Genomic DNA, 14743 nt, shown 5'->3' on the forward strand with positions numbered 1-14743 from the left:
CTTAGATGATTCCAGCCCTGTACCCCCTCTTTTTTCTTTTTTTTCATTGTTGTTGTTGAGACAGAGTCTCGCTCTGTCGCCCAGGCTGGAGTGCAGTGGCATGATCTCAGCTCACTGCAACCTCCACTTCCTGAGTTCAAGTGATTCTCCTGCCTCAGCCTCCCAAGTAGCTGGGATATATTGCCACCACACCCGGCTAATTTTTATATATTTTTTTTTAGTAGAGATAAGGTTTTACCATGTTGGTCAGGCTGGTCTTGAACTCCTAACCTCAGGTGATCTGCCCACCTCGACCTCCCAAAGTGCTGGAATTACAGGTGTGAGCCACCACGCTTGGCCCTATCCCCCCTCTCTTACTCCTTCAACAGTTTATTGTCATCTCAGTGGAGGTCATCTGAGTAGATCACAAGGTACTTGAAGGCAAGCTTCATGCCCAAATATTCCTTCTGCATCAGTGCAATGCCAAGAACACATTCTGTGCCCAAAAAAAATGCTAATGGAGTCATGGCCCAGTGCATTCCCAAAGACTTACCTGGAACTCCACCTCGCCCTGTGACTTGGCCACAGCTACTCACCCCTCCCCGCACAACCTTCAACTCCCACCAACCAGGGGCAAGATGGGAAAAGGAGCAAGTGTAAGAATAGCAGAGCACGCTGTGAAATAGAAGAAGCCAGCTTTAGGATCACGAGTCTTTTAATATATTATTCTGAAAAGAAAGGAATTAAAAAAAAGTTCCTGACATCTCTTCTGTTTTGTTTTTTAATTTAAATAAATACCCTGCCCACCCCCCCACCCGCTAAAATTTCCCTCCTCCTCCCCCATCATCCTGCCCATCCCTGGCACTAGACCTTCACCCCAGAACTAAATAAGATGCCTGATTCAGAGCAGGCCACACTGACTACCAAATTCTGGCAAATTGTAAATACTGTGAATGGTCTTGGGCCCTCTGCTTCCCTGGGCCCCTTCTTCTCTCGGTCCACTCCCCATGCAGACCCCTCCTTGGCTGTGGGGTGGCATGGACGGCGGGGCCTTTAGGCATTGGCATTGGGGAGAGTGCAAACTTGGCCCTGATTCCCCACTCCTAGCTCAGGAGTAGGTCAGAAAGGCCCAGAATCGCCCTCCAGACTGAAATAAATAACAAAATAAATACCCGCTCCCCAACTCCCGGCTCTCTAGAAAAGAGCTCCTCCATCTGGCACTCTAGTCCCTCTCTTTCAGCTCACCCACCCCCCTCTTCCTCCCATCCCTTCCTTCCTCCCTTCCCCCTGCTGACCTCTGGCTTGGTTCAGGAGGAGGGGTGTACAGCGCCCAGCGGGAAGAACAGCCAGAGCGACTCTCGCCCCAACCTCAAGCAAACCCTCCTCCTCCTCCAAGTTTCTCAGCAGCGCTGTTGGCATCCTAAGCCCAATGGGCCTGGCAGACTCTCCCCATCCCGGGGGGTAGGTTGGAGGGCAGGGGTTCTCCCTGGCACTCTCCCACGTAGTCCTTCAATGTCTCTCAAGGCGATGCTCCCGGGAGAGCCAGGCGTGCCCGCCCCCTCCCCAGTCCAGGCGCCCCCGTACCCCCCCGCCCGCCTCAGATGGCGGTGTCCCAGAGGACCGTGTGCTGCCGGCGGCAGGGCGGGGTGCCGGACTTGCGGGGCTCGGGCCCCCGCCGCCAGCTGGGGAGGATGGGCATGCTCTCCTGCTTGCAGAGGCCTCGGTCCGGGCGGTGGCGCGCCTTGATCTCCTTGCACACGCAGCGCTTGCGCTCGATCACCTCCAGCAGCTTCCCGTCACGCTCGCGGGCCGGCTGGGGCGGCAGGGGCAGAGGCAGCGGCAGCGCGGGGTGGGGCTGTGCCGCGGGCGGGGGAGAAAGGAAAACGCGGGTAGGGTCGGGGACCTCAGCATGACCGGACGGGTCCGCACTGCCGAGACCCACGTCTCCCCCCAGAAGCAAGTCCTTGCTTGCCCCCCACGGCCTCTGCTGGCTCCCTCTGGCTGTGGGGCCCATGGGGGCCAAAATCCAACTTGCGCAGCTTTGGCCCAGCCACTCCCTAGTCTTCCTAGACAGACGCATTTTTTAAGTTGGTCCCCCTAGAAGGGATCCCCCCTTTTTTTTCTTTCTTTTGTCTTTTTGAGACAGGGTCTGGCTGTGTCGCCCAGGCCAGAGTGCAGTGGTGCAATCATAGCTCACTGCAGCCTCGACCTCCTGGGCTCAAGCAATCCTCCAGTGTCAGCCTCCCTCCCAAGTAGCTGGGACTACAGGCATGTACCACTACACCAGCTAATTGCTAAAAAATTAAATTAAAGTTTATTTTTGTATTTATGGGATCTTGCTTTGTTGCCAAGCCTGGTCTTGAACTCCTGGCCTCAAGGGATCCTCTCATCTTGGCCTCCCAAAGCACTGGGATCACAGGTATCAACTACCGTGTCCAGCTGGGGCAAGGGTAGACAAGGTCCCTCCCTTCCTCCTTTCCTCCCTTTCTTTCTTTCTTTCTCTTTTCTTTCTTGCTTGCTTTCTTTCTTTCTCTCTTTCTTCCTTCTTTCTCTCACTCTCTCTCTTTTTCTTTCTTTTGACAGGTTCTCCCTCTGCCACCCAGGCTGGAGTGCAGTGGAACGACCATGGCTCACTGCAACCTCCACCTCCCAGGCTCAAGTGATTCTCCTGCCTCAGCCTTCAGAGTTGCTGGAACCACAGGCATGCACCGGCATGTCTGGATAATTTTTAAATTTTTTGTAAAGACAGGGTCTCCCTATGTCGCCCAGGCTGGTACAGAATTCCTAGGCTCAACCACTTCTCTCGGCTCGGCCTCCCGAAGTACTAGGATTATAGGCGTAAGCTACCATGCTTGACCTCTTTATTTTTATTTCTTTTGAGACACAGTCTTGCCCTTACACCCAGGATAGAGTGCTGTGGTGGGATCGTAGTTCATTGCAACCTCAGCCTCCTGGGTTCAAGCGATCCTCCCGTCTCTGCCTCCCACAGTTCTGGGATTGCAGGCACAAGACATGGTGCCCAGTGGGGAGGTCTTTTTCCTAAATCGCGCAAAGGTGCGCTGTTGGCTGGTGGTGGCCCTGACTGGTCTCCAAGCTGGGCCCTACCTTGCTGCCCATCTTAAGCAAACCCTCAAACCCTTCCCAGATCCTCTCCCAACCCCCTCACTCTCATTCCTGGGTTCCCGCTGTCTGTGCTGGCTCAGGCCCCAGTCTGCCTGGCCCCTTTTTTTTTTTTTTTTTGAGACAGAGTCTAACTCTGTCGCCCAGGCTAGAGTGCAGTGGCATGATCTTGGCTCACTGCAGCCTCCGTCTCCCGGGTTCAAGCAATTCTCCTGCCTCAGCCTCCCGAGTAGCTGGGATTACGGGTGCCTGCCCCAATGTCCAGCTAATTTCTGTGGGGTTTTTGTTTCTTGTTTTTTGTTTTTTTTTGAGACAGAGTCTCTCTCTGTTGCCCAGGCCGCTGGAGTGCAGTGGTGCGATCTTGGCTTACTGCAACCTCCGTCTCCTGGGTTCAAGCGATTCTTATGCCTCTGCCTCCCGAGTAGCTGGGACTACAGGCGTGCGCTACCACGCCCGGCTAATTTTTGTATTTTTAGTACAGATGGGATTTCACTATGTTGGTCAGGCTAGTCTTGAACTCCTGACCTTGTGATCCACTCGCCTCAGCCTCCCAAACTGCTGGGATTACAGGCATGAGCCACTGCACCTGGCCCTAATTTTTGTATTTCTAGTAGAGACAGGGTTTCACCACATTGGCCAGGCTGGTCTCGAACTCCTGACCTCAAGTGATCTGCCCGCCTCAGCCTCCCAAAGTGCTCTGATTACAGGCGTAAGCCACCGCACCCTGCCTGGCCCCTTTCTTTCTTTTTTTTCTTCTAAGACAGAGTCTCACTCTGTGGCTCAGACTGGAATGCAGTAGCGTGATCATGGCTCAATGCAACCTCCACCTTCCAGGGTAAAGCCATCTTCCTACCTCAACCTCCAGAGTAGCTGGGAATTCAGGCTTGCGACAGCACACCTGACTACATTTTGCATTTTTTATAGAGATGGGATCTCACTATGTGGTCCAGGCTGGTCTCGACCTCCTGGGCTCAAGCAATCTACCTGCCTTGGCTTCTGAAAGCACTGGGATTACAGGTGTGAGCCACTGCAACTGGCCTTCTTTTAAAAAAAAGAAAAAATAGAGACAGGGTCTCACTATGTTGCTCAAGCTAATGAACTTCTGGCCTCAAGTGACCCTCCCGCCTTGGCCTCCCAAAGTGCTGGGATTACAGGCATGAGCCACTGTGCCCAGCCCTGGCCCCTTTATTGCTTTTCTTTGCATATTCAAGCCTTCTCCACCTGCTCCTTCACAAATAAAAGAAAAACCAAGCCTCACCTGGCTCAGGGCATCCCTGGGCTGGCTGCAGGGCCGGGGTGTGTGGAGCACGACCTGCCGGACTCCGGAGGTGGAGGCCGAGCGCCCCAGGCGGTAGCCTCCCGTGAAGTCTGAGGTGGAAGAAGGAGGAGTGAGGAGTGCAGGGGCCTCAGGTACCCCTCCCCTAGTTCCCAGTCCCCTGCCCTTGAATGGTCCAGGCTGCCCCTGCCTCATCAGAAGGGAAAAAGGGGTGGAGATGTGGTATGAGGATTTAGGGCCCTGGGCACGGACGTGAACAGGTGAGAGGAAGTCAGGACAGGTGCGGCTAGACCCCGGGAGATCCCCCAGCCAGCCCTGCTGTGCACAGGTGTGTGCAGGCTGCGTCACCTCCATTGCGGTGGCAGGCGGGGAAGGTCTGGCAGGGAATGGGCAGCGCGGTGCGGCTCCCTCCTCGGTCTCCATGGTGGATCCTGGCCAGCAGGCCCTCTGCCCCCTGGCTCCTCACTGGGATCCCCGATGTCCCAGGGCCCCTGTCCTCAAGCTCCACCTTGCCTGGACCCTCGGCACTGCCATTCCAGGCCCGGGCACCGTCCTCGACCTCTGCTGGGATGACAAGGAGAGCTGTGTGCCTGCATGTTGGAAGCGTCATTCTGTCCCTCTGGCCACACATGCTGCAGTATGGGTGGACCAGGAGACACAACTGCCCCTTTTGCAAGTAACGGCTGGGATGGGGCTCCTTCACACTCCCCCAACATACATACAAACACACACACACCCCTTCCTTTCCACCCATTGGTACCATCTCCTGGGGCTGAGAATCATGTCTATGTGCTGCATCCAAACCCTTTTCCCTGGTCAGAGGGGCCTCCCCAACCGCAGCTTTAGCTTCCAAGCCCCTCCAACTCCAGATAGGGCGAGAATGACCATCACCCTGGGATCAAGACCTGTACGGGGAGAATCCCAATTCCTGAGCCCAGAAGGGGGAGCGCTGGGGGGGAAGGGCTGCCTGTGAACTAAGCTCATCTCTGAGAGGAGGCCTGGCAGAGCATTGCGTTGCCAGGCAACGGTAGGGGCCTCCCTCTCCTCTCCCTCCTGTCTGGATGGGTTGCCATGGTAACAGCTGGGAGGCAGCTGTGTTTAGTTCCTGGTGCAAGCACACACCCCTGCAGCCCCGGGAAGGGAGGGGCAGGGAGCAGAGCAGGACAGGGCCAGATTTGACCCCCTTCGCCTCCCAGACCTTCCTGCCCCTCCAGGGCACACTGGGGGACCCCGGCCTTTCTGTCTATCGCCCACCCCCACCTCTCTGGTCTCCTAGAAAACATCCCAGACTCAAGGCTGTGACTTCCAAATAACCCCTCCAACACCTCCCCCAAACCATCGCAGGCATCCCCAGCTGCCCCCCACCCCTGATGCCAGCCCCCAATCCCCACCCCTCACTCACTGTCCAACTCCTTTGCTTTTCTCCCTCCATAGAGGACCTTCCTCTGCAGGGCCCAGCCTGCCCCAAATGTCGCGGCACCCATCTCCTCTTCTTCCTCCTCTGGTGTCCCTGCGCTGGCGATGACGTGGGCACAGGAGATGCTGGCAAAAGCACCCCCATCGGTCCCTTGCTCCTGCAGCTGGATCTTGACCATGGGGGATGGGGCCCCCACACCACAGCCCTTATTCAGCACCCCCCCAGCCTTGAGGCTCTCATAGGCAGGGGGTCTCTTGAGCCCAGCTGCTGTGGCTGGGTAGGTCCACAGCGGGGTCAGGGGGCCTACAGTTGGGTCCGGAAGGCTGTGGGGGGAGGCCAGGCAGCCGCGGTGGTGGAGGACCCCAGCTGCCGCGCCCATGGCCCCACCGTGGGGGCTGGACTTCCCTGGCACAGGGGGCCTCGAGCTGGTACACAGCATCCCATGGAGGACCGAGATCTCCTTCTCCGTCTTTGGCTCCCCAGCACCCAGGGGTGGACCAGCTGGCAGGACAGAGTGCGTGGTCACCTTGACCGCCGAGTACACCATGGTGTAAGACACGGCCTTGTCCTTGGGGGGGCCGGGGAGCAAGGCGGCCGGGGCAGGGGGGGCTGCCGGCGCCCCCGCCGCCTTAGGGCAGATCATGCTGTGGGAGTTGGGGAGCTCCCGCTCCCCCCGGGGCTGGCCAGAGCCCTGGGGTGGCAACGGTGTCGAGTGGCTCCGGGCCCGGCCCGATGGTCCCAGCAGCAGCAGGTTGGCAGCAGGAGGTGGAGGCGGTGGGGGAGGCGTCTCCCGCTCCCGTGCAGGCACTTGGGGAGCTGGGGTGGAGCCGGCTGGCTCCTTGGAGTGGCAGAGGACAGGTAGCCTTGAGACCCCATCGCCAGGGGTTCGGGAAGCAGACTTGGCTTGAGGGAAGGCCAGGAGTGGAGGCCGGTGCTGAAGGAGGTTGGGGAAGGGCGGGGGGATTTCACAAGGAGTGGTCTTGGTGGGCGTCCCGTCCCTCCGGCTCGGGAGGGCTGAAGCTGGGCGGCGGTGGGCATGGGGCGGAAGGGCGTGAGGCTGTTGTGGCGGGGATGTTGCCGTCAATGGTGGAGGGCCATTGGCCCGGCCTTCCCCAGCCTCTTCCGGCAGCGGGTACTTCATCTCTTCATAGATGGCCTCACTCTCTTCAGAGTCCGAGTCGGCGCCCGCTGGAGGGGTCGGGCCCCCACCCCCAAGAGGGGGCCCAGCCAGGCCTCCTCCACTTCGTCCTCCTCCCCTAAAGACGTCCCCCACCATCTCAATGTACACAGGCTCCTCCTGGGCACCCACATCAGGGTCCCCAGCTACTCGGGACCCCCTAGTGAGGCGCTGAAGAGGCAGGTTCCCCCCTCGAGGAGAGGGGCCTGGGGGGCAGGACTCATCGAAGGAGACAGAGAGCTGGGTGTTAGGGCTTCGCCTGGGCTTCTGCGGAGGAACCTTCCGGCTGGACTCTCGGCCCTCTGGGGTTGGCTTCTGTGAGCCTGGACAGGACAAGAAAGAGAAAAATAAACCAGGCTTTTAATGAGGGGAGCAAGTAGGAGGAGCCCATTCTGATCCCTTGACCCTTCTGCAAGGACATATCTGCCTCTTCCTTTTCCCCACATTCCTCAACTTACGGCCCCAGGAGGTTTCTTCATTTCTTTTTTATTTTTTAATAGAGATGGGTCTTGCCATGTTGCCCAGACTGGTCCCAAATTCCTGGGCTCAAGGGATCCTCCTGCCTCGGCCTCCTAAAGCGCTAGGATTCCAGGCATCAGCCACCATGCCCAGCTGTAGGTTCCTTTTCTACTAGTCAGCCCTTGGTCTTTTTAAAACGTCAATTAATTGGCCAAGCACAGTGGCTCACGCCTGTAATCCCAGCACTTTGGGAGGCCAAGGTGGGTGGATCACCTGAGGCCAGCAAGCCTGGCCTTGTCAGCCTGGCCAACAAGACGAAACCCTGTCTCTACTAAAAATACAAAAAATTAGCCGGGCGTGGTGACGGACGCCTGTAATCCCAGCTACCTGGGAGGCTGAGGCAGGAGAACTGCTTGAACCTGGGAGGCGGAGGATGCAGTGAGCTGAGATCGCACCACTGCACTCCTGCCTGGGCAACAGAGTGAGACTCTGTCTCAAAAAAAAAAAAAAAGTGCTGAGATTACGGGCGTGAGCCACGGTGCCTGTCCCACAGCCCTCAGTCTTTCTAATGTATTCTCCAGAATCCGCAGCTCCTACCTGCATTGTCCCTCTGAGGCCACCACCCCTTTCTCAAGAACTTTTCAGGGAGTGTCCCCTGCCCTTTAATGGTTCATCTCAGGCCCATCCAAAAGGACCCCCCCAATTCCTTTTGAGAATGGAATCTTCCACTTCCTTGGTTCTTCCCTGAATGAACCCTCCCAGCAAGCCTCCCTGGGCCTGGAATAGATCCTCCCAGATCCCAGCTCCACCCCAGGGAGAGATAGGGGGTATCTCACCTGCTTTCTTGCTGGGGGGCGTCTCTGCCCCCGACCCAGGCCCCACCATGCTGAGCTTGGTGCTGGGGTGTCTCCGGGGCTTGGCAGGGGGTCTTCGGGTGCTGCTGTCCTCTGTGAGGCCCCCACCGGCCCCGCCAGGGCCACCCCCGACACTGTCCATGCTGCCCACCGAGTGGCAGGAGAGGGAGCGTGGGGCCATGGCGCTGCGGCAGGGGTGCGGGGTGTGCTCCTGGGAGGCGGGCATCGTCATGAAACCCATCCTGAGGGAGCGCCGCAGCGAGGCGATGTCCCGCACGCGGACCCCAGGCCCCTGGCCGGCCACGGGCCCAGCCGGGCCAGCGGGGGCCACCTCCTTACTGGAGCTGGGGAGAGAAGGCCACGATGGAGTGGAGGAAGGGCCTCGGACCTGGGCATCCCCCTTCTCCACCCCAAGAGGTGTCAGCAACCCTGTGGCTTCCCAGGGAAGAGGACGGGAGCCTGGGTGGGGACAGGGTTGCCAGAAGGTCCAGGGCACCAATGAAGGGGCTTCAGGCAGAATCTCGGGCTTTAAAAGCACAAGGCAGTTGGGGGCAGGGATGAGAAGAGGGGTGAGTATGCCTGCAGGGGAGCATCCCTGGGGCTGGCGGATCCCAGCCTGGGCACCTGTGTGGACAGCCTTGTGCAGAGATAGAGATACAAACCCAGGTAACACAGACGGACACTCCTGCCCCCCACAGCTCCTTGGCCCCTCTCACTCTCACAGTGGCCCACACCTGGCCTCTGGTTACCCCTCCTGCCCAGCCACTGTGACCTCTGCCCCCACGGCACACCTCCTCTCCCAGATGCAGGATGTGCCCCTCCAGGACCAGAGCAGCCTCCCTCCCCGGCCCATCCTTCTTCCTCCCTCTCCCCTGGTGCTGTTCTCTCTCTGTCAGCCTCCCCGGCTCACCCCCATTCCATTCCACTGTCCCTGAGCTTCTGTCTGAGTGGAGGGTGGCAGAGGGTTGGGGGGGCAGCTGGCAGGGAAGAGAGGAGAGCTGTGTGGGGTGGGCACTCATTAAGGCCCTGTCTACTAGCCCTTCATTAGGGAGAGATCGCTGCAGCGATCACTCTGATTAATCTAATTAACAACAAGAATTAAACTCCACAGTTGCGAGGAAGGAAAAGGGAGGTGGCTGTGAGTCAGGCTCCAAGTGGCTGTGAAGTCAATGGGAGAGAAGAGGAGAAGGAGAGAAGGATGGGAGAGGCCAGGCCCCAGGTCCCTGGAAGGGCAAGCGGGGAGGCAGACAGGGATTGCAGGGGTCTGGGGGTCGTCCCCTGCCCTGGCTCTTTGGCAAGGCCCAGCCTGCATGTCTGCCCACCACACACACAACCCCATCACTTGACCACTCACCTCCCCCAGCAGGGAAAACTGGGAGGAGGCCAAGTGGATGTTCTCTGATGCCCCTGAAATGACCCCTTCCCTAGACCCTGGGAGAGAGGCGGGGCCTGCCCCTTCCAAGGTCAGGTGACAGGAGAGCCCGCAGCCAGCCCCAAATTTGCAGAAAGGAGAAGGGCTATAGGCCAGAGGTGAGTCAGGAAGGAGTGACTCGGGCCTCTGGGGATGGGGAACAACCAAAGGGGTGCTCCTAGGCTGTAAACCCCCCCCCACAGGAGGGCAGGAGTTGGGCCAGGACAGTCTGTGTGCAATCCTGGCCATTCCGTACTGACTCTGAGATCAGAGAGCTCACTCATGACAAGGCTGCCAGGCCCCCGAGAAGGGCTGTGGCCCAGTGAGGGGGCAGGCAGAGGTGCGGAAGGGAAGGGAGCAGTCTGGGGCGCAGCCTTACCTCCTCTTGGCCTCCTCTTCCTTGTGCTGCCTCCACTCCAGCTTGGTTTTTCGGTAGAGGAGGTTCATCTCGTGGGGCAGGAGGTGGGGGCTGGGGGGCCCTGCTCAGTGCCACCAGGCCCGGGGGGCGGCCCTCCCTGGGTCCCGGATCCACTGGCAGGCGGGGTGGGTGAGAACGGAAAAAAAAGAAAGGTGGGATGGGTGGGGGCCAGGGATGAATGAAAGAGAGAAAAAGGAGAAGAGACATGACTCGGGTCCTCAGAGAGGAAAACAGACAGAAAACCCAACACAGCTTCGAGGACCCACAGACAGACAGACACAGACCCCGACAAAGGTGTTCAGAGCCCCAAATACACACTCTGGAGAGACCAGGTCAACACAGATTCCCTTCTTGTGTAAAGACATCCCGATCCACCACCCATACAGGCCCCACAAACGGACTGCAACCCCTCAGCTACACAAGTACACATTCAGACACACAAACCACGGAGCCACCGACCCACATCTACAGACAGAGGACCAGACACAGAGATTGGCATAGGTAAACAGAAACCTAGGGATAGACAGGCACACAGACATAAACACCCACAGACACACCCACAGACACACAAACAGACCTCCAGACACACACAAATCTGCTACACAGAACTGGACACACCTACAGGCAGAGTTATGCCCAGGGCCTACTTGCGTACATTGCACCCCACTGGGAAAAGGGGAGATGGTCAGACTCTCCCCCCTATCTTGGGCTGTAGGGGGATCTCATGAGGGCAGGGTGGGGACGCTGAAGGAAGGATGGGAGACACCCTGAGTTGGGTATCTAAAATACCACCCATCCATCTATCTCCACTGCCTGCCTTCCCCCACTTCCAGTCCTTCCCTGGGCCTGGGCCTTGGTCCACCCCGATTCCGGCTCCCTGGCCCTTTAGCAATGGTTTGGTCTCTGCCTCCCTCCCTCGCTGATGGCCCCAATCACCTTCTTCTTCCTCCAGGATTTGGGAGGCCCCCTGGTTTTCCTCTTCCAGTCCCCGCCCCTCAATCCCACCCGGGGGGCTCCAGTCTGGCCCCATTGCTACCTTCTGGGCTGCGGCCTCCATACCTGCTCCGGTTTTCCTTCCCCCAAACCCACTCTTCTTTTCGCCTTCAGCCTCACTTCTCCTCCCAGGCGCCCCTCCTTACAGCCGTCCTCCCCCTTCCCCTGTTCCAAACCTGGCCTGCTTCATCCCCCTTCTCCATCCAAGGGCCCCAGGTTCCTGGCACCCCTCCCCTTCCCCTTGTCCTGCTACCCTGGGCTTCTCTGCCTTTCGCTCCGCCAATCCTCCCTGTCCCTTGTCCCCCCACCCCAACCTTCCTGCACCAAGCCTCCCCAGTTTCTCCATCACCGTACCTGGCCTGCCGGGCGCCGGCCCCCCCATGCCGGGCTCCGCCCGGAGCAGGAGGAGGGAGGAGGAGAGACAGAGACAGACCGGGGGGAGCGAAGCTGGGCCCTGCCGCAGAGACAGCCCCGCCTCCGGGTCCGCCCCCAGACCCGCCCCCGGCCCCAAACCCACCCTTCCACACCCTCCAAGGACGGAACGGGAGCGGCCGTGCGGCGCGGGGCCGTGGGGCTGGGGCGCGGGGCGGGGGAGCCGCGGAGCCTGCGGGGGCAGATTCGGAGGAAGGTCGTGGGGCGCTGGGGGCCCGGCGCCAGCCCGTCGCGGTCTTGGGGCGTCCGCTCCTCGCCGCCCCTCGCCCCCTGCCCGGCCGGTCGGTGCTGAGTTCGGTCTCCCCGGCCCCGGCGGAGCGGCGTGCGGCGGCGCCCCCCAGCGGCAGCCTGGGGCCCACGCCCCCGCACCGTGTACCCCGTGCACCCCGTGCGCCCCGTGCAACCCGTGCGCCCGGCGCGCCCCGGGTCCGCACCCAGCGTCGGTCCGGGGCCGAGGCTGCGGCTGCGGGGCCCGGGGTGCAGTGAGGCGCTGGAGCCACCAGGGGGTGCCGCTTTCCGGGCCGAGGGGCTCCGAGGGTGGGGAACGGGACGGGCGGCGGCTCAGCCCAGCAGGGGGCGTGCTCCGGCGGCCGCGCCCCCTTTCCCCACGGCCCCCAGGTGCCAGGAGAGCACCTGAGTTGGCTCGCGGGGGAATCGGCCGCCTCCCCCTGCAGCCTCCCGGGGGTGCCCGGATCTCGTTCCACCGTCTGGGCTCAAAGCTATCCGCACCCGTGGCCCGAGTCCTCCTCTCGTGACCTTTGACTCCCCCGGCGCCGCTCGCAACGACCAGGGTCGACCTGAGTGTGGCCACCGCGGCCACCACCCTGGCACTGTCGGGGGGCCGCTACGGGACGTGACCTCGACCTCCCCGCCCATCACTTTTCTCATTATCTCCCCTAGAAATAACACCCTCTGAAATCCCTTGGGCGCACAGCTCTGCAGCGGGGGTAAATCAGCTCGAGAAGACCTCGGTTGTACCTTCCACGGGCTGGAAAATGGGCACGGCAAAGATAGGCACGGCCTGATCCCTGGAGCCTGCGAATGCTACTTTCCATGGCAGCGTCTTTGCAGACTTGCTGTGTGGCTTTAGGCAGATCGTGCAACCTCTCTGAGAGACGCTTTAGTCCGGGGATGTCCACTCTTTTGACTTCCCTGGGCCACATTGGAAGAAGAATTTGTCTTGGGCCACACATAAAATACTCTTAACACTGGCCGGGCGCGGTGGCTCACGCCTGTAAATCCTAGCACTTTGTGAGGCCGAGGCTGGTGGATCACCTGACATCAGAAGTTTGAGACCAGCCTGGCCAACGTGGTAAAACCCCGTGTCTACTAAAGATAGAAAAAATAAGCTGGGCATGGTGGCCTGCGCCTGTAATCCCAGCTACTCGGGAGGCCAAGGCAGGAGAATCGCTTGACCTGGAAGGCAGAGGTTGACGTGAGCCCAGATCGGGCCACTGCACTCCAGCCTGGGTGAGACAGAGAGACTTTGTCTCAGAAAAAAAAAAAAAAAAAACGAAAACAAAAACAAAAACCAAAACTTAGGAGTTTTAAGAAAATTTACGAATTTGTCTTGGGCCACAAGCTGCCCGTGCAGTTGGACAAGCTGGCTTTAGTCCATTCTTTGTTGGAAGGGGAGGGGTAGTAAAATAATACCAAAGTGCCTTGTAAATTGTAAAAGGTCCCACATATTAAAGGTTATTAAGAATGCTCCCAGGGGAGGGAAATATTAAAACACTTAAAACCCATTTCACATTTGTACCTTTAGTATGATTAGTTTATATGTATAGGCCGGGAGCAGTGGCTCACGACTGTAATCCCAGCACTTTGGGAGTCTGAGGCATGCAGATCACTTGAGGTCAGGAGTTCGAGACCAGCCTGGCCAACATGATGAGAAGCCCATCTCTACTAAAACTACAAAAATTAGCCAGGCGTCGTGGCGGGTGCCTACAATCCTAGCTACTCGGGAGGCTGAGGCAGGAGAATCACAACCTGGGAGGCGGAGGTTCAGTGAGCTGAGATCACGCCACTGCACTCCAGCTTGGGTGACAGAGCAAGACTTCATCTCAAGTTAAATTAAATTAAAATATAAAAATTTGTATGTATTTACTCAACAAACATTTCTGCAGAGATCAACAATGTGCCAGGGCCTCTAGACTCAGATACCAGTGCCTGAGGCAGAGAAAGAGACTGCCCAAAGATAATTTTTGAATAGTTTGTAGCAAGTCAGCAAGAAGGAAGGAGGGTCTGGGGAAGGAGGGACCAAGGCTGTGTTCTGAATGTTGCTAGAGGAGAAAAGGTTCTGTAAGGGACAGAGGGATGCAGTCTAGAGGGGTAGGGAGCAGGTGGGAGGCTGCTTCCCAGACTTCACTACTTGGGAGGCCCACAGACCTGGGCTATGGCAGCCATTGTTACTATGGCTTAAGGGAGAGAAACAGAAGTGTGGATGCTTCTAACAAAGAGATGAAGAATAAATACATAAAGAGGGTAGGTATTGCATTGTTTTATTTTTACGTACCCCTAAAGAGGGGTTAGAGGCCGGGCGCGGTGGCTTATGCCTGTAATCCCAGCACTTTGGGAGGCCGAGGCGGGCGGATCACGAGGTCAGGAGATCAAGACCATCCTGGCTAACACGGGGAAACCCCGTCTCTAGTAAAAATACAAAAAATTAGCCGGGCATGGTGGCGGGTGCCTGTAGTCCCAGCTACAGGCTGAGGCAGGAGAATGGCGTGAACCCGGGAGGTGGAGCTTGCAGTGAGCTGAGATAGAGCCACTGCACTCCAGCCTGGGCAACAGAGCGAGACTCCGTCTCAAAAAAAAAAGAGGGGTAGAAATTTCCCTGAGGCCAGGCACCATGGCTCACGCCTGTAATGTCAGCTCTTTGGGAGGCCCAGGTGGGAGTATCATTTGAGGGCCAGGAATTCGAGACCAGCCTGGGCAACATAGTAATACCCTGTCTCTACGAAAACTAAAAAATTAGCCAGGTATGGTGGTATACACCTGTGGTCCCAGCTACTAGGGAGGCAGAAGCAGGAGGATCACTTGAGGCCGGGAATTCAAGACCACCCTGGGCAACATTGCAAGATCCCCATCTCTACCGAAAAAAAAAATTTTTTTTAAAGAAATTTAGCCAGGTGTAGTAGTGTGTGTCTGTGGTCCCAGCTACTTGGGAGTCTGAGGCAGGAGCATGGCTTGAGGCCAGGAGTTCCA

The 14743-nt window shown here is 58.4% G+C and overlaps 1 protein-coding gene across 4 annotated transcripts; it reads right to left on the minus strand.

The window, feature by feature from the left end:
* Positions 1 to 660: 660 nt before the first annotated feature.
* On the minus strand, positions 661 to 11996 carry NYAP1 (neuronal tyrosine phosphorylated phosphoinositide-3-kinase adaptor 1). 4 transcript variants are annotated; one of them, XM_004045905.4, is made up of 7 exons: positions 11459 to 11994; positions 10073 to 10224; positions 8265 to 8626; positions 5778 to 7292; positions 4724 to 4936; positions 4358 to 4467; positions 661 to 1834 (listed from the first exon to the last, which is right to left on the minus strand). In XM_004045905.4, exons 2-7 carry the CDS (start codon positions 10138 to 10140, stop codon positions 1577 to 1579), a joined length of 2526 nt encoding a protein of 841 aa, XP_004045953.2. In that variant the 5' UTR covers positions 10141 to 10224; positions 11459 to 11994; the 3' UTR covers positions 661 to 1576. The 4 variants fall into 4 exon arrangements, with proteins under 4 accessions (XP_004045953.2, XP_018886969.2, XP_018886970.2 ...); XM_019031424.3 differs by having other exon boundaries at positions 775 to 1834; positions 4724 to 4939; positions 11459 to 11996; XM_019031425.3 differs by lacking the exon at positions 11459 to 11994 and adding an exon at positions 11171 to 11419 and having other exon boundaries at positions 775 to 1834; positions 4724 to 4939.
* Positions 11997 to 14743: the final 2747 nt, after the last annotated feature.

This window comes from Gorilla gorilla, chromosome 6, assembly GCF_029281585.2.
Source record: "Gorilla gorilla gorilla isolate KB3781 chromosome 6, NHGRI_mGorGor1-v2.1_pri, whole genome shotgun sequence".
NCBI classification, from domain to species: Eukaryota; Metazoa; Chordata; class Mammalia; order Primates; family Hominidae; genus Gorilla; species Gorilla gorilla.